This window comes from Coturnix japonica, chromosome 8 (assembly GCF_001577835.2).
Source record: "Coturnix japonica isolate 7356 chromosome 8, Coturnix japonica 2.1, whole genome shotgun sequence".
Classification (NCBI taxonomy): Eukaryota; Metazoa; Chordata; class Aves; order Galliformes; family Phasianidae; genus Coturnix; species Coturnix japonica.
Window position 1 is genome coordinate 21,436,138 of NC_029523.1, and position 19,995 is coordinate 21,456,132.

Consider the following 19,995-nt stretch of genomic DNA (forward strand, 5'->3'; position numbering starts at 1 on the left):
TGCAGGTTTAAATCTGTTCTTTGACTTTGAAATTCTTACATGAAACAAAGTTTCTACCTCTTGCTAAAAGAAATTTCCAAATAAAATCTGCAAAAGCATATTTATATGGAAGAAATGACCATGTTTGCATGCTGTCAGTCTGCCTGTTGCAGTGTCTGCTCTGTGCATCCACTTACAGCCATGTAAAGCTGCAGGAAGGAATCTGTATACATGAGAACAGTGAAAACACCTACTTGTGTTTCCAGCAGCACAAAGGTGGGTGTTTTAACCAGCAAAAGGGGATCAACTGTGCTACAACCAACCGAAATCCCCCAATCCTCCATCGTCAGCTTGGAAAAAAAAGAAGAACTTCATAAACTCCTCTTTGCAGCACCAAAACCTTGTTTTGATTACAAATGAAAGTATTCCAATAAAGCACTTAGTGGACAGGGCAGGCCCTACTCCTGCTGCCAGCCTGCCCACCCTCTGCCACAGGGCTCTGCTCTTCCCTCATTCTCCAGCACAAAGCTGCTTACTATGAGGTGCTCTGCTGCCTCCCCACTGCCTCTGTGTTCTGGGATGTCTCCCTGCAGAAGGCTGTACGTCACACACTCCCACAGCCAGCAGGAAGGCTCCTCACCTCTCTATTTTCCAAAGCCATCACCTCAAATGGTGTCCAGGGTTTTGCTTTCTGCATCTCACACGGTTATTTAACTTTTGTCAGTGTTGACGTTCATAGCTCAAATAGCTCTGATAAGTTTTTAAAAAGCTTTGGTTACACAAATTCTTCTGCAACTTACACATGTAATACGCTAATATATGTTGTAATACATATTCCTGTCGCTCACATACAGCAGAGGCACCTCACACCATCACTTAAGTGGTCTTAAGCTCAGCATGGCTCTGTCACCACCAAGCATGGCTCCAGCTCCACAGCCCAGCATCCAACACCACCCTGGTGCCTTATATCTGCATGCCCTACGCAGTGCTGGGTGAGAGGTGAGCACTGCACAATACTGCAGCTCAAAGGCTCAGACCTGAGCCACCCAACCCAGCAGAACCTCCAGCTCAGCTGCTGTACAGAATATCCAGACCAAAGTTCTTCCTACGCATCACAGTTAATTCTGCATATCTTTTCTCCTGGTAACCACCTTATCCACTTCTGAACGTTTTGGCTGGAGATAACACTAGGATCAGAGATCTTCTATCACAAAGGGTTTGCAATAAGAAAAGCAGATTTTGGCCCACAGACAGACATTATTTCCCTGTTCATCCAGGATGAACGCAACCTCAACGCCACAACCAGCATCCAAGGAGGCCTGAGCTCTGTGACCATCCATCTAAGGGCCAGCAGCAAACTCAGATTCCTGATTACCAGGCACCAGAACAGAGCACAGAGTGCTGCTCTCACACACACACAGGTGCTGGAGCTCCGCACACATTCCACACTCTGTCACCAACACACATCATTACCAGGAGCACAGAAGCATTTTGATAACTCCTGTGCCAGTCCTCTGCAAAAGCAGAGTCCATGGAATGCACACACAGAACAGCACAGCTGGACCCCAAACAGCCACAGCTCTGCTGCCTTTCACAGGTCCCAGCCCTGAGCACTGCCCTCAGCTCCAGCAGCAAAGCTGCACCAAGTCGAGGCAGCACCACACAGGCATTAAAACCAGCCTGTAGCAATGATACTCAAAACAGCATTTCTATAATAACCTCAGTTATTTCAACAGCAGTCAAAAAAACAGGGCCTAGCTGCCTTATTTAAAGCAATAATCTGTAACTGCCACTGGCTCTCTTACAAGCACAGAATGTGAATGTGAAAAACAGACATTACTTTCCAGCCACAGACCTGAAAACGTTCTTCCAGTACTCGACTACCAATGAGATGTTTGCTTCTTTCTTTCTTCTTTAATTGAGGAACCCCACAGCAGCGCACAGGGTGTTTGTGAGCACTTTGTACTCTTTCTGTGGAGTAGTCAAGGAGAGCTAAAGCAAAAGGAATTCAGCACAATGCATAATTCTAAGCAAACGTGTTGCTTGTGTTCAGCCAGCAACAAAAGAAAGTGGGTCCAGAGATGAAAAAAAAAAACTGCAGAAAGTAATGGAACAAAGCCCAGCCCTACAAAAATGTTGTTGAGTTTGGAGCAAACGCTGTGCAGATTTTTACCACAGAGCAAGGCAGATATTTGTTAGCTCTGCTGCTTTTCATAAATCTCTGAGGCAGAGACTGGACTTTATTAAAGTATTCATCCTTCTCTTTTCTTTCTTTTTTCTTTGGAAGTACCTGAACAAACCTGGCCAGCATCTTTTAAAGTGCTTTATGATGACAAATCATTCAATTACAGAACTTGCCAATACATAACCTGCATGTTATCTATCACAGAAGGGTGTTTGCAGAACATAATGAGAAAAGAAGTGAGTTCATTTCCAGCCTGTCCAGGTTTTCCAATCTTGTTCATCAGTGACGTTTCCAACCATTTAACCATTTTCCTGTAGAGCAGTAAACAGCGTGACTCACCTCTTTATCTGCTCCTCTTCCTCCCAGAGGGGGAACTGCATTGAACACATTGTTTTACCATTTCATACACACACACACGCTCTGCTGCTGTGCTTTTTAGCTAGAGGAGCAAAGCGATGCATCTCGCAGGTGGAGCAGGAGGCCCAGAGTGCTGTGTTTAAGCTCTTGGGATTGCCCTCTGCTTTCTGAGCTGCCCCTGGGGAAGCACGGTTTCACAAAGGAGCGTTATTCTTACTGCAGCTGCTTCTGTTGGGCCAGAGGTAGGCAAGCTCTTACCCCATCATCTTCAAGCTATCCTGGATCCAGGCCATACATCAACTAGAAATATTAAAATACTGAGCTTAATGCAGAATACAATGCCAAAAATCAGTGTGAAATGGGAGGAGATGTTTGATACGATCCTACGTTTTATAAAAAGCAAAGTTTCAAATGCTGTGTAAAGAAAGGCACTGCTAGAGCGAGGCAGTCTTTAATAATCCCTGACAGAATGCATTAATCACAGATCATAGCAGAACTGTGCATCAGTAACAAATCCAAGCATGCTCCTCTGCTGCTGGCTTAGTACTATTGAGCCTCTGCTTTCTGCTGTGTGAGTTAGTTTCTATTTGGTTGACCTCTCTGGCTTTGTTGAGGACTCATCCCAGCACTTGGCTGAAGCTTATCACACGGAGCATTTCTGAGTGCTTCTCATACTATGCTGTATTTGAACACTGAACTGCTTCTGCAAATGACGCCTTCTCTCCATCCATCTGAAAGGAGTACTTCACGTTTTTCCCAAGCCTTGGGCCACGCTGAAAATCCTTGACTTGCGATTCCACTGCAATATCCACTATTTTCTTGCAGGTGAAAGCAGCTTCATGCTGTTTGAGAACTTCTCACACCAACTGTGCTGTCCCTAATCCACCACACTTGGTGCTCCAGACAGATAAAGCATCACCATACAGTCCTGGAGAGCTCCTTCATAAGAATACAGCAGCTTCAGAAGCAATGGGAAGGTTCTCCAGCCTGACAAGCAATCCCAGATAACAATGGGAGGTTCCAGACATCAACACATTAGGCTGCAGCCAACACTCACATTGCTGGGTTTTTGACCACTAACCACAGACAGTGGGCAATTCAAAATGAAACTCATCTAAAAATTAAGCTGTAAGATACCTGATCACCCATTCACCCTTTAGCAACTGGAAGAAGAGGCATTATGTGCATGAAATAGAACAAGAACCTTTTTTATTCTATACAAAGAATGACCGAGTTTTTACACTTAAGTTTTGATGTGCAATATGTAAATAGCGTTAACCGTTCATACTGAGTTGTATCTGAATTGAGAGATTTACCTGAACTGAATTTATATGAGAAAATCACTTTAAAAAAAAAAAAGAATTTTTCATCTATAATTTTAACTGGAGATGACTTTTATAAAGGGTGACTATTTTTAATACAATGCAAGTTCTCAGTGCTGAGGAACAGGTGGTTCTGTCTCCCTGCATATTAATTTGCATTATAAAACAATGACATTTCCTTAGGAGAGGTAAAAGCAGAGCTATAAACTGTCAGTCTTCTCTTTTGCTAGGAACAATCACTTTAGCAAGAATATTCAACTGTGAGGTACTTCTATGTGAATCTTCCTGACAAGCATCTCCATTGGAGAAAAAGGGCCATCACAAAACCTCCCATCTCCACACATTGGAATGGGTTACTGGGAAGAATCTCTCTCAAAAGGGAGGTAGAAGTGTGCCCTCAAAAAAACACAGGTGTACAAGCACGCAGCTGGCCTGGAGAACAGCAAGTACAGTGAAAATGCTTTACCTCTAACTGCACCAGGTCTGCAGAAAAGCAGCAATAATAGCAGGGCAGACAGCATTGGACATGGAGCTTTAGCCCTTCGCTGTGTTCGCAGCACACCCCCTTCTCCTCATGATTCTCCAAAAACATCAAGAAAAAGCAAAACTGCTCTCTTTCATAAGGGGCAGAGCACTGTGCCACAAGAGCCTGTTCCAACTCAACTCCATACCACAGGAAACACTGCCATGCATTTCTTAAACATGGACATCAAGCAGACAAACCCATCAACAACCAGTGTAAGGAGGAAGTGACTGTCACAGTGCCTGAGCACTGCTCTGCATCCAGTGGAATGCTGCTGTTTCTTAAGCGACCTTCAAGGACTTGTGCTTTAAATACAGTAAAAACTTTAAATGACATTAAACTGATGACAGAACTGTTTCCTGAAGTCCTCCCATTCTTTCAACTTCTCAAAGCAGTGATGCAGCTTTATCCTGCCACCATCTTTTTCTCCGCCCCTAGTCCCCCATAAATCATTCAGCCACGACAAGCAGCAGACTTGACAAGAAGACTGAAGAAAATCAAGGAACTTGTATGGATTTTCTCCACCAGCAAGTTTCTAATAGCAGCAAAAAAGTAACCTCTAAAAAAGCTACAGAAAAGCTATTCTATGCACAACTGAAAATGCCCAGAATTCAGAGCTCCTCCCTGCTGTGCTTCTTATGCGCCATTCTCACACCATTTCAAGTAAGCACATTTTTTGGGGAAAAAAAAAAGCAACGCTTCGTTCTCAACTGCTAGCAGAATGAATCCAGATGAGAGCTTAAAGCGAACTGATTCATTCTGTGAACCCCAAAAGGTTTAGGGTTTTTGTTTGCTTTTCCAGTTGTTGCACTCGATGTGGCATCTTGCTCAGCAGATGTTGCGAACACAAGCAAGAAAAGGCACACGATTGAGAGGAGAGCTACACAAATGTAAGTGTTTGAAAAGCGACTGTAGGAAAAAAAAACACAAATGTTTTATGCATTACGGTTGGTTGGAGAGTTTTTTGCTGTGTTTTACATTAATGTTTTATGTATCATCTCTAAAATTTAGAATGACTTGATTTCTCACTGACTTGAAAGAGAAGGAAAAATAATTCTGAAGTGTCAGTAATTGTCTGCACCAAAGTCTGCCACAAACAGGACATCAAAGCAGGGAAAGTTACGACACCGCCGAGGCTCCGGAGTGTGTTCCATTTTCTGGGGCGGATTTGGCTTGATGCAGGGCAGCCTGAATCCTGAAATGTGTTCTTGTTTCCATGGAGTAATTCTTGTAGTTTTGTCTAAAACAAAAGCAGATCAACTCTGATGAATATATGTGTTTTTAAACGTTTTCAAGTTATCTTTATATTACTGCTCTAAGCAAAACAACTGTAGACAGCAGAATGCCTTCCTACATAAGCTCTTTTGTTGCCTACTGTAAAATACATGGCATGTGCTCCTAGCCAGACAATGCAGCTCTTTGTTCTTTATTCGTAGTTCTACTGTCTGGCAATTACCAGAAAATACAGCTTAATAAGAACTGGATTTGTTCTACTCAATACAATATTTAAAAATATTAAATATCCATAACATCTGCTTTGTTTATATTCAGAAATTGGGTTGTTTTTTTTTTTCTCCTCTCAAAGTACAGCTGACAACTTTGAACAGATTTTTTTTGTTTTTAAAGTTGTCTGCAACTTACTTGTCAAATCACAATAAAATAAAACAGATTGGAATTAACATGCAGGGAAAAAAAGTATTCCAGAGGAACAGAGATGGGTTCATGCTCAGCCTTGAAGTTACTCTCAGACACGCTGCTCAGGAGAAGACCTCAAGCCTACTCTGAGATAGTACTCACTCCTTTCCCTGTGCTACCTACAAAGCACTCCTGAGTCCAAGGTCCACCTGTCCTCATCTTAGTTCAGCAGACATATTTCACGGGAGTAGAGGAAAAAAGGAAAAGAGCAGCTTTCCTGAATCCTCCTGAAGGAAGTGCCCCATCACCATCTTGCGGTTATCACAGATGAGGACCGAGTGTGTAGGAAACAAAGCCAAGTGCTCTCATACCCTAGAAGCTTGGGAAGTGGGTACACACGAGAGTCCGTATCTGCTTTCAAGGAGCAGTCTGCCAGCCCAGAGGAAGACTGGTAGGACTTCCCACCACAAACATCCAGCAGCCAGTTCAGCAGTGCTGCCTGCCTGTTGTCTCCTGTAGCTAAGTTGCATCCTGAAGAGCCATGGGCACATTAGAAGAATCTGTATTTTCATGGAAATACATAGAAAATGCAGATTCCACTTACTAGGAATTAGCATTTCAGCTCTTGCAGGATGGATACAGAATCCGAACACCGAGGAGGATAAGAAAATTAGCTGGGCAATTTTCTTTTAGCAGATATTTGTCATCTTCACAGAAACATTACATCACGTATTAAACAGCCTGTACAACCTTAAAAACACTTCAGCTCAAAATTCATAATTCAAATGAAGCGTGGAGACAAGCATCTGCCACTACAGCAGCCTCTCAGCAAATACAAGGCCCTCCTTGCCTGTCCCATCCCCACTTATAATTTTATGTATGCAGCACTCAAGGGGCTGACTGAGAAGAGGAAATGAACGGGTTGTGCTGTACGCTGATCTAAAACACTCTGGAGTTCCTACCCAAAATTAACTAGTCATGTAGATATTAAAGAAGCCTCTTGTATTTCTCATCAGCAGGCTGATATTGTTGTGTAGCTTGTGGTAATACAAATATAAACATTTCCATGCGTGATCAAGCCAAAACTGCTTATCATCTCATTTCACTCTTTCTCCTAGAGTTGAAACATTTAAGCCAGCAGCAGTACGTAGATTTAGGTCAAGCAAATCAAGCGTCATGCACCAGCAGAGCACTCATTTCCACTCCTGCCAACAGCGAATGCAGTTTTGCAATTCCAAAAGCCGCCATGGACAACACATTCTCCCTCTAGTGGCTGGAAAGACATTCAGCATTTTTAGCTGAAGGCTCATAAAACATTTGTGTATGTTCTGGTAGAGGATGTAACAGCTACAGGCGGCAGCTTAGCAGCTGCCCGGGGTCACTGTCCCCAGGGGTGCTGGAAAACTGAAGGGATGTGGCACTGAGGGGCATGGTGGGGTAGGCTGGGCTTAGTGATCTTGGAGGTCTTTTCCAACCTCAATGACTCAGAGATTCTAAGACCTTTCTTTTTCTGTGATTTCATTGAGTGTAACAAACCTGAGAATCAGCTTTTCATACAGAGATCTTTAAAAGCTGCAATCTGCTGAGCCCTCTTGTAAGCCAAACATCTTCCCTGGAGGAGACCGTGACCTGAGCCACACAAGCTGCCAGGTGAATGGGGAAAAGGCTGAGTGGGAACTGACAGCAGCAATGAGAAGCTCTGTAACATTATTTCTGGACCTCTTTTTAAGATTTGAATAATCTGTATTCAAATATAGCTTGAGGCAAGGTGTGTTTTGAGGAACATGAAACTGACCAAAACAATTTCCATTGCGTTTTGCAAGTAGAATTTCTGCTACCCTTGCTATCTTTCATGAGTCTACAGAGAAGCAGGCTCACAAGCACAAGGGATTAAGGATTGCAATATTATACTTTTTGTGTTGACAGGCTTTTGGCATTGCCTTCAGCAGGCTAATTGACCATTCTTAGCAGACTGACTTGGACAAGGGATCAACACAAAACCTCCCTTCAGCTTCTTTGGAAGATGCAGCCAGAGATCAGCTTTGCAGCTGCACACCTACAGAGTGGCTGGCGTGACTGTGCTTGGAAACGTGCAGACATCTGGACTCGTTCACAGCATCCAGGCAGAGAGGTGAACTGCCCTGCTGCAGGATGCCTGAAGGAGACCTGGCTTGTTTGTTTTGAAATGCCTTTTTTTTTCCCCCCCTCCTTTCTTTTTCTTTCTTTTCCCCAGATAGAAATCTTGGCTCAGCAAAGCACTGAAGACTGGGACAGAGGCAAAACTAGATTTGCTAGGTTTATAACCAAGAATGTACAAGATTAAGTCCAACAATTCCTGATAAACCTGCTTTGAATAGAAAAATCAATCACAACAAATATGGCAATGGCAGGTGTTTCGGCTGCCTCAGATGCAGATGAAAATGCAAAGATACTAAATGCAAATTGGAACACGGCCCTAAATGTATTTCATCAAGGAAAAAACTCAGCTCTGCTGGCCAGCAATCTGAGTAATATTTTTTCAGTCCTAACATAGAGCTGGGATTTCAATTAATACATCTTTTCTAAATAGGTAAATATTATAGTACAAAGAAAATTACACTTTGTTACTCATGGATTATTTCATACGGAAGCCTTTTACATTCATATTAACATCCTTAAAATTACTTTTGCTCTTATCAGAATGGATGGGTAACTATCAGACTATCTACCACCTGAGAAGGACCCAACCAAGCCAAGGACACGTGTGCTTTAGCTGAATAAACAAGTTTCTACAGTATTAACATTTCTGCTTCCTACTCATCAGTAACATACCATACTGGTCCACCAGAACAGGCTTTTAACTTGCTTACTTTGCTCTTTCTAGTAGTTTTATTGCTTCTTCTCTTCTGTCCTGGTCCAGATACAGCAATGCAAGCTCCAGCAAGGCATTTGGAATTAAATAATGGTCGTATTTTATCTTCTTCTCACTGCATAGGAAAAGAAATAGCCTCAAGATCTTGAAATGATTTATTGCTCCCTTCATTTAATAGCTCCAAGTGAAAATAAATAGGAGATTAGCTAAGATCATGAGCTGCAATCAATCTTTATTACAACATTTGTTGTGTTCTTTTTCCAATGTTACCTTCTAGGTTATTAAATGTTGAACTTTACCATAGCCATCACACATGTTATTCCTTGGGATTAAAAATTACTGGCATTTATTATAGGGGAAATTGTTAAAAAGCTGATAATATTATAAGCACTGTGTGTACTAAGGGAGATCCCATTCACAATATACAGGAGTTCCAAATACAATCTTGCTGTCAATCAATTCTGGAAACTATATTTGGTTTAGGCATAACTTCTTTGTGATTGCTAAGAGGAAAGGGAGGAAAAAACAATGGTATCACAAAAACTGTACGTGTGTATAGTTCCCAAAGAGGAGAAAATATCACTATAAAGTGCATAATGGTAATTCTTCCTCCTTATGTGGCTAACAACACTCGCAATTAAAACTGAGATCCCCTGGATATTGAAACAAGTAAAATAAATACTAAAGATTCAGTAATCTTCTCTATTCACACCAAGGTCACACTTATTCTTACTTGAAATGAACAGGTACTAAGACATTCAAGAGTTGGCCTGTATGCCAGGTATGACAACTTACTTTAAGTAGATGTAATTAAAATGGCCTTCTGCCTCTGAGATCTTGCCCAAATGCTTGAGGCATAAACCCTTTAACAGTTTTATCACACACTGGTCATCTGCTAGCAATTCCGTAGCTGAAAGATGAAATAAATGGCATATTTTAGAAACCTTTTTAGAGCAGTACAGACCTTCCTGTGTACAGGGAAACTTTTACACAGGTAAGTATAAATCTATTTACTGGAGCACAGGACAGAAGGAACAACTGACCCAGTAAGTTCATTCAGGGTAGTTTCCTGCTATCACAGACAACCTTATATAATGAAATAAATAATTCAGCTAACAAGAAATTTAAGTGGCATGTATAACACTGCACCTTCTGCTGAATTCCACCCTGTTTCTATTGTGTACAGTGATCCTTTATCCTGTTCTTCCTCTGTAACTCCAGTTGACAAAATGCTGACACATTCTGCATGGAACTGCTCCTCCCTTTATGACTACACCAACCTTAGTGATTTCTATGTTCACATGGATGTATCTCCCTTACTCATCATACAACACATTCAGGGACTGATTCTAGGCTCAACTGTGTATAATATTTGGATACATAGATCTGAATTTCCACTAACAGAATTATTTCTACATCTTATCCATGTAATACTGTCACGAGCATGTTCTCAGGTTGAAGATTTTATACAGTGGTAGATTCTTGAATTAGGAATCCAGAAATAAGAAAGAAAATATTTTAAAAGAATATAGTTTTAGCCTCAAACACCATCAGGAAAGCTCATGGGAAGTACCAGGCCTGGAAACAGCAAATCATTATTTGCAACAAGTAACACTTTAAATTGTTGATGTGTTTACAACATATCGCCCATTTCAATTATACGTCCTTACAGCATTTTACAGATGTCAATCAGCCTCCACAAACCCCTGTAAAGTTGGCTATATTCATTATTTACCCAGCTAGGGAAAAAGAAATAGAGAAATAATTCACGTGTTTTAAATAATGTAGCAAAACGTGTGATGAGGTGAAACAGACAAACTACTTATTAACAGATGCCCTCTTCATTGGAAATATTTCTCTGTCTGTCCTCAAATTATTAAAAAGGAGACAGCTTTAGCCATTCTGTCAAGCAGCTCTTTCAACTCTGTAATACAGAATACTTGTGTAACAATGCACCAAGGTCCTAGAAAAGACTGCAATGCAGTGACTTAACCCATATTCCTTTGTAAAGGTGGGCTCAATCCTTTTACAGGGAATACACAAGATCAAATATTTAGGTAAGGGGAAACTATGAGAAAAGCTATGGCTGCAATTCTATAGGTGTTGGGAAATACTGGCAAGAAATAAATAGGTAATTAACAGAGTGACAAGAGTGGTAACAGAGCCTGTTCCAGTTCAGTATTATCTCCTTTCTTATGTTCCTTCACTGTACAAAGAAAGCCCATCCCTGATGTCCCAGCTTCTGACACACAAATAACATTCAGCCCTCCAAGGTCATGTTGTAGGCTGTCAGCACTCTAAAGACAGACATTCATCTCTTTCTATTTATCCTTCAAAACTGAAATACGGTATCTAAGAATAATAAACCTTAATGATCTAAGTAATCAAGTCAATTCATACGCTGATTTTGATCTAGCAAAATAAACAGTCCTTCAATATATGTCACAAGTTTTTCCTAATATACTTCTGTGGATGAAAAATAGCTTGCTAGTATTGTAAGTTACTGCTATGACAAAAGAGGTAAATCATTACTGTCTGCATTAACAGTTATGGCTTCATAATCTATGAGAATCATATGATCAAATTAACTTTACTAACAAGCATCTCTCCTTGTTCACGGATAATAATGTCAGCTACTGCTGTGTAAAGTACCTGATTAAACCCCATCACTGATTACCTGAACTTCTTGCCAATGCTTCTTCTGCTTCGATTAAAGTCTCTAACATGCCTTCCGTTAAATTGGGACACTGCCCAATTACAGCATAGCCATTCCAGATATACATCATCTCCTGGGATCAGGGAGAGAAGATGGCATTGTTAATGACATCACTGGATAAATATAACTATCAATTACTTCTGTTATCTCTGTATGATGAAAAAGTTAGAGATTCCATAACCACAATCTCAGTTTGTCAAAACATACAATCATTGCAAATGAAAAGTTCTACTGGTTTCCAGAGCAGGCCAGCCCTGGAAAAGAGCTAAAGAGACAATGATTGTACTCAATACCAAGGAATACTGCAGAACTACTCAAACTATAGTTATTCTAGGCTAAATATCTGAGGTGAAGATCTTTCTCCCTTAAGAAAACGTAAAGAAAAATTCTAGAAATGGGATTCTGCACCCTATTCCACATCCCCAGAGTACTTTTAACTGTTCAGCTGTGACATCTGCTGCCTCAGATATGCAACTGCAGCAGAAACAAAGACTGCTGTGTTCCCACAAGGACGCCCAAGGAAAGCCTTTGGTACATAAACCTGTTTTGCTAGAATCCCATTAGAGCAGCTCAGACAAACCCCAGGTGCATACAGTTCTTCACAATCCCCGAAACCTGAAAGACAAATCAATGTCACCTACTTCTTTCCTCTCATTTCAGTCCTGTGACTTGGTAGAAAGTGGCCTCTAGTGAACACCCACACTATGCTGTGCTTTATCTGCAGGAGACTGCATTTCTTCAGGAAGCACAGTATCACATACCCAGCTGGTGGGCTGAGAAATGATTACTCACTGATGTCTCCAAGAGTCTCTCCTTGCTCAGGCATTCTCTTAAAGAGTATTTACTAATTATTCATCTGTTTCTCAAATAAAACAGCACAGTGCACTGCAAATGGCAACTCCTCAGCACTTGGCAAGTCTTTTTTGATCTTTTCGTGTTTTATGTTCTTTTAGTTGGTATTTACAGACAGATTTCTTATGTGCTGTGTGAACAAGGCAATGGGTTGATCCCTACACAGCTGATCCTACCTGGCCAAGGGGTACTGGGCAACAAACCCAACAAACAACCACTGTAAACAACTATCGGTGCAGAACAGCTCTCTGGAGTGGATATAGACCTTCATCCCATCACCAATGTGCCTGGAGGCACCACACTGCAAACACTCAGGGGTAACATTAAGTAGATTCTTACATGGAGTGCCCAGTTCTTGCACTGTTTTCTTGATTTTTTCCTCACTTAAAAGTCTTCTTTTAATAGTGTCAGTAAATGACACGTGACACAAGAAACCCAGGGCAAAGTTCCTCAGAAGGTAATTAAAAGAAAGCTGTTAGGAGCATGCTAGTCTATAGCTGGAATAATGAGTTACACATGCAACACATTTACGTGTCACAAACAACTGGCTCAGTTCCTTGTGGCTGGTGCCTGCCCCAGTTTTACAGCATTCCTTGCATTCATTTGGCTTTGTTTTGGGAACATTCCAGTCTCCTGCAGAGGTTTTACCTTAGAAACATGGAAAGATACTATTCCAATTACCCTGGTTTTCCTTCCATTAAAAAAAAAAAAAAAGCCTAACATGGAGGGGGAAGGATGGGGCGGGGGGGGGGGGGGAAAAGAAAGGTTTCTAGCTTACCAAAGGTGGAACAGGTAAAGGAATGGGGTTTGAAGAAAGATACCGCCTAGCTTTCCGAATGGCAAACTTCTCTGTAGGCAGTGACTTCCCCGCGATTTTCAGCTTCAAGCTGGGAACAATCCTGAAAGTTTAGAAGGAAACGTAAGGGATTTTTCCTTCAGGAACATCTGGGATAACGACATTCAAATTGAAAAATAAATGAATGAAGTCAAAGAACTTACAAAAGATGTTACATACTGAGCTACTGTTATCTCTGGGGAAGCAGAGCAACACGTATTCACAAAAGCTGTTTATGCAGGGCATGCATATCTCTCTTAGTGCTTCCATTTTAACCAAGAGGCAGAAAGGACCCTTCCCCATCCAAAAGAAGTAGATGATGATAGGCCTAACTTACAAAGGGACCATTTCACAGAGTGAGAAAGAGGCAAGTTGGCTCTTACTTTCCCAAAGACCAAACTGACTCCCTCTGCAATGGATCCCAATGAAAACCAATGAAGTCTGCTTGTAATGACTATTTACAATATGGAACAACTTAACAGAAATAAGTCTCTAAAAAACAAAGTAGCTACTTTTGTTTGGCCCAGCAACAGTTCAGCCTTTTTTGTGCTTCCTCATTACAACTAAATTAGGTTCCTGTGTCAATAATGAAAGTACCGACTTGCACATATAACTATTTCATATTTCTCTCAGACTCAAAATCCCCAAATCAAATTGTCTCCATTAACTGCTACAGAAGGCATCCATCTTGTAGCATATTCCACTGAAGACTTTCTGATCTTACATGCCACTCTGATTAAAGAATCAACTAAAAAGAACATGAAGCCACTGTATGGCTGATAAAACTAACATCCTGTTTCTAAAGCACTGTCAGGCCAGCAGAAATCTGCTGTCTCCATTCAAGGTCTCCTTTAGTCTAAAGGTAAAGTTTCATTCTGCAATTTCCTACCATTTCCAACGTTCATTATGCAGATCTTCCAAACCATATTATGAATAATTTTTCTTCTCTTCCCCAAACACTGATTTGATACAAAATTCTTTTAATTAGTAGTTAGCAAATTTTACCTAAATAATTCAACTTCGTTGTCTCCAAAAGGACTGCAGTCATCCGGCCCGAACATGCTGAGATAAGCAGCCTTCATGTAAATATAGGTAGCCTGCAAATGCAATCAAGGATATCTGTACAGAAAGATGAATCTACAGCATCACCACTATTGATACAAAGGACAGAACAGCAACAAAGAGGTGCTGCTTTGGCTCATAAAGAGGTAACCTTACAAATTGTAAGCAGGAGATAAGTATTTTAGAAAGGAATTTTTTGTTATTAATTATGCATGTCTTTGTTTTCTTCTCATCAGCTTATGTTCACATTCCATGAACACATGTACAAGCACAGTATTTAAGTTATTCCATTATTTCAGGTTAGGAAATGCACTGATTTCACAGGGATTTCTGAGCAACCAAAGAAAGCAAAGCAGCACACAGTGTGTTACAACATACGGAGTGGCACAGAATAATCCTTGTGAGTTTTGAGTATTGCTTTAAGGAGATTAAATTAACCAGAAGTTCCAGGAGTTTTTCAGGAAAAGCATTTTAAACTTGGACTATTTATTTACATCAGGATCTAAGTGTCCATTTGCGTGACCACCATTCACTCAGTTCATGTATTTAATATTTTGCTATCAAGAAAAATTCCTATTAATAGGAAGCACTTTCACTGCTGCCCTAAGGCCACTGCAATATACTACTAAAATCTACACACAGTTTAAAAGGACACACATTAATATCAATCATACAGGATATCTGAGCTCCTGGCGAAGTGCTGCTTCTCTTCTAAAGGACAGTCCTGTGGGAGCTATTCAGACCAGAATCCGGCTCAAAGCATTGCTGGAATTCCCAAGGGCACAAGGAGTCCTTGCTGCAGATTTTACCCAATTGGGAGCACTGTGTGAGCTGCTCTCAAATGGATGTTCAGACCTCAGCTCACATGTGACTGTATTTGGTGAATCCATACAATGTGTAGTAGGGGGAAAAACAAAGTGATATGCCTTCCTTATACACACACAGTGTGCTCACAATGCAACAAAGCAGTTAACACCTGTTAACCTCAGCACCCACTTAACAGACTTAAAACTTCCCTGGGACTCAGGTGAAGGTTGAGGACAAGCTATTAGCTTCGTTAAGTTGACAACATTAAGTTGAGGACAAGCTTCTGGACCTGAGAACTTCTTTCTATGTGCACACAGCACAGCACATCTTCTGATTACACTTATTATCAGAGAGGCACCATCACAGTTAGCCTCACTCATCACCAACAGAGCTTATGTCCTTAATATAATGAAAGAAATGGCAGCTTGCCACTACCTGCTGTGTGCTGATAAAATGACCAGTCAATACACAGCAGAACATCTTTAGCAGGTTATTCTTCATCTACAAATGGGGCCCAAAAGATTTTTGTTTGCCCGTAATCTGTTCTGGTTTGAATGTTCACACTTTATGTTGTTTTATAAGCCAAAACAGCTCAGAATTTGTTTTGTAGTTTTCAGCCAGCTCAAAGCTACAAAAGGCCAGCTCTGATTAAGAGTTAATGGATACTACAGGGCCTTACACATGCCACTCAATGCTTTGTCCCTGCTCTGCTTAACTTACCTTTGACCAGGTGTTTTCTTTGCTCAGCAGATCTGCATAAAAGAAGGCCATCTTCCACTGGCGCTTGTAGGTGAAGCACCACATCAGCTCCCAGTAACACATGTGATGAAACTGCTTCCAGTACTGCTGAGCCTCACAGCATTCTTCATACCTATTAACTGCCTGCACAGAGAGATTTCCAGATACTGCCTTAATCCCATGTAAATGCAATAGACCCAGAGTCTCCATGATCTGCTTTCATAGTTACTCCTGCAACTTTCTAATTAAAAACAACCCAGCATTCCCTGTCATATCTGGTGACTTCATGTAAGAGATCCTTGACTCCAGTTACCCTGAGGTTAGGAAGTTCAACCCTGCCACAGAGCTTCCCATTCCTGGCCTATGTATTCAGTCCTACATTCAGGTAAAATGAATGTTAGTCCCTTGGGAAACTAAAATCAGAGGACAGACGTGCAGCTGACATTTACTGTCATAGCTCCAAAGGCTTCAAGGAGCTAAAGAGCTGCTGATACTCAAGTCTTGCAGTATTTTAGACATGAATTCTCCAGCACTTTAACTGTTGCAAGCCTTGTATGACTGACTTCATTCAGAACAAAGGCAGAAGATTATCAGCGGATGTTATTAAAGGTACAGCTTGCTTCAGTATACGAAAGACAATGAAAAAACTGTGCCTTTGATACTGGTGGATGAGGTTATCACCACAAATCAAGGGCAGTGACAAGAGCAGATCCAACAAGCTGATCAAAAGAGTTTTCAAAATTCCTCTTTGTAAATCATGAACTATAAATTCATACAGGCCAAAGCCACAGGAAGCATTACACAAACAGGAAACATGGTTCCGGGAGAAGTTTTTCTGAAGCTTTTGAGGCTTATTTTCTCAAGAGCAAATGGATTACTTACCGCATCAATATTACCCTTCAGCGTTTCTATCCTGCCTGCAAAAAACAGGAATATGGCTCCCTGTAATAAATAATAATAAAAATACAAGTATTCTTTAACACTTTTCAAGCTGACTATATAGTCTATATCTTAGCTATTTGGCAGGGAAACATCAAGCAATCATACTATTCTGAATTATGATTCAGTTTACCTTTGGATAGCGAGCCAAGTAAGGTTTAAGTAGCCTTTCTGCCTCCTCAACATTTCCTTTTCCTGTCCCTAGAGTGCATAAAAATGCAAGTGATAAAAAAAAATAGTAAGTAAAAAAACCCAAGACAAAACAGGAAGGTAAGGTACTGATAGCCATCTTCATTTGGCCAATACAGAAGTTCCTTTATCTCATAAATCAGGCGTAAATACAGGTTGGTGTTTCACTAAGCCAGCAAGCAGGAAGATCCAAACAACACTGTGCTTAATGAACTGAAAGTGTGTGTAGACCTATACACTTTGAAAAACTTCTAATAGTAGCTAACTGGGAAGTCTGCTCTCAGTTAGAAGCCACCATCTCCCAGAAAGACAAAGATGACTTCTAAATATGATCAAAGTATTCAGGAAGGTAATCTCATTTATAGTTATGATTTCAACCTCCCAAATTTCAAGCTTCCACACAAGACAGATTTAGCTCTCACGACTTCTTTTGTTATCCCCCATTTTCTCCCATCTTATGCATTACACAAACTTCCATCTTGAAGATTAAGATACTCCCTTCAGGTACAATCACAATTGTAAAGCCAGCCACAAATGATGTACATTTAATCTGATTATGAACAAACATTTCACCAACACAGAGGTGAAGAAATAATCTTTTTCCCCCACCTCCCACATGAATTCATCAAATCCAAGAGTTATGATAAGCAATCTTACCTAACACAAAGGTCATGAAAGTATGATAGCAAAGCAACAGCATGGTACACAGCACCGACCTAAAGCTGTATGAGGATGCTCCTTCTTGAAGCTGCAGCAGACCACGCTCCTGTGCAGACAGAGGTGAGGAAGACAAAGAATTGGAGAAGAACCAAAGGCACTTATTGCCAGTTTGTTAACTTCTGTGCTGTCATTTGTAGACTGCTCACTCACCATAGTCCCAAAATACACTGATGCAAACTCCTTACATAGCAATCAGAGACATAAACACGCATATGAAGTTACCTAGCAGCTTTTCAAGGAGTCAATGCTTAATCTCTGGGAAAGACATCAGGGAAAGTAAAAACCCTGCAACTAGCAGGGCAAAGGATTACAGAGCTGAAAGATGTCAGTAAGCACATTAACAAATGAAGCAGGGCTGCTGGACTGCTATCATGGGTGGGAAAATATAACATAAAGAAGAATGCTTCAGTTCCCTTTGGGAAGAACTAAGGCCATCAAGTGTAAAGCTGTATTCATATCCCAAGTGAGCGAAGAAGTTTCAAGCTCCATCCAAATCAAGAAGTAGTTCTTACAATATTGCAATGCTTATTACTGAGAAGGCTTCCACAGAGCTGCTCCTCCTTCCCAAATCCTTGCAAACTGCTTTTGTTATGGTGGGACAACAAAAGTGGGATGACGACTGCTATCACTGAGAAGCATGATTTAGCCACTGTGCCCAGCCAGCCAGGCTGCCCCAGCTCCCTCTGCAGCTGGCAGAGATGGACACACTCCTCTGAGCAACAACTCAGTGCAGAAGCCTGTCATGCTCTCTGAATCACCTCGCTAAACACATCTCCTTCTCCAGAAGGGGGCAATGGAGATTAGTCAGCAAAACTAAGAGGTGTCATGAGTTGGGCAATGTTATGACACCCACACTATCCTCAGCAGGGATCAGCTGGGGATCTCCATGCCCAGTCTGCTACTTGAGCCTAAAGAGTTACTGTCTAAACAAATTACACTCACTGGTGCCAGCCACTAAGCATTATATGTAATTTTAAGGAAGTACCCTTTAACACCTGTAAATAACCCACACCTATGACACCGGTGACGGGAGCAATGCCAAAAGACCAGGATGTGCTTCCAAACAGTCTATTACAGGACAGACTGCTACAATATCAAAGAGGCGTCAAGCCAACATGAACATGTGGCAGTAATTCCTCTAAAATACTCAAATAACATCAACGCAAGATGGAGATTACCCTGCAGAGCATAAGGTCTAATACAGAGCAGGAAAGCAACACACTTTTCTTCCTTCGTCTTCCTTTGCAAGTTACTCAGAACATTCCATGCTCTTAATTGCCACTACATTAGAAGGAAAAGTGATATCCCATTGATTTGATCCAAGATACCCAACGTTATCTCAAACAGGAGTCCCCAGGTGAGCAGTGGGTATTCCCACAGTGAATGTGGGATGAACAGAACAAAGCTCAAAAGCATTATTAGAGAACACATGGACTGATTCATATCTGTATCAGCTGTGACTAAAATACATCTAATTTCCTGACATGAAAGCTCTTGCATTTTATCATTCTTGTTTAATTACAGACCGACATGAAGAAAGCAAAACAAGGTCACTGTTCACATCCAATGACCTGATCACATTATTGAAGGTGTAGCAAGGATGGATACTACTAATAGCTTTTATGAAGAACTAATTAAGCTGGTAGACTGGGCACCTGAATGCATCCCAATAAATAACTTTAGTCTCAAACCTGCAGGAGACTGAAATGTAAATCAAAAAGATGCTTAGTGGGAAACTGGAATTCATTTTATTATAAACTGAGACATCAAAAATTCATCAGTTCAGTTGCCTCGGGAAAAAGTGTCCTCCCACATCAGAACGTAGAATTTGAAAGAAATTGTTTCTATCTGAAAATTTCCCTGCCTTTCCTTGAATTCATGCTGCCAGCTGACCCTCTGATGAGCTGCACACAACATATGGCTGACTCATGTCAAATTTTCCTACAGCTTAGCAGCACAATATCTGCAGCATTCCATAAACTAAGAATGACAGCATATATTAGCCAGAGGAGTCTTGTGACCACTCACCAGAAGTTAGTCATCATTAAACAAGAGAAGTCTGGATAGGATACATTCCTCACCGACTACCTGGGTGTGTGGAGAAGGCCATCCTGCTCAGTACAGCGCACCTGCCAATGCACTATGTCTATACCTCAACACAGAATTCCTTATGAAATCAGGTAAAACTGCATTCCTGTCCCTTGAACGTCAATACCTAAATGTAGGGCCATGCCACTAAACACAAATAAGCTCTCAGTTTGACTAATGATACAAGGGGAAAGGAG

General features: G+C 41.1%; 1 protein-coding gene across 3 annotated transcripts in view; it reads right to left on the reverse strand.

The window, feature by feature from the left end:
* Positions 1-3,704: 3,704 nt before the first annotated feature.
* The window catches only part of TTC39A (tetratricopeptide repeat domain 39A), a 37,581-nt gene continuing 21,290 nt past the window's right edge, over positions 3,705-19,995 (reverse strand). For 2 of the 3 annotated variants that reach the window (XM_015870464.2, XM_015870463.2), the window contains exons 9-18: positions 17,648-17,756; positions 16,935-17,002; positions 16,745-16,804; positions 15,845-16,006; positions 14,261-14,352; positions 13,199-13,319; positions 11,530-11,641; positions 9,648-9,762; positions 8,851-8,967; positions 5,277-5,606 (exon numbers count right to left, since the gene is read on the reverse strand). In XM_015870464.2, coding sequence (XP_015725950.1) covers positions 5,486-5,606; positions 8,851-8,967; positions 9,648-9,762; positions 11,530-11,641; positions 13,199-13,319; positions 14,261-14,352; positions 15,845-16,006; positions 16,745-16,804; positions 16,935-17,002; positions 17,648-17,756 — 1,077 coding nt within the window. In that variant the 3' untranslated portion in view covers positions 5,277-5,485. Of the gene's footprint in view, positions 5,607-8,850; positions 8,968-9,647; positions 9,763-11,529; positions 11,642-13,198; positions 13,320-14,260; positions 14,353-15,844; positions 16,007-16,744; positions 16,805-16,934; positions 17,003-17,647; positions 17,757-19,995 lie in introns of all 3 variants that reach the window. The other variant, XM_015870462.2, reaches the window with a different exon arrangement.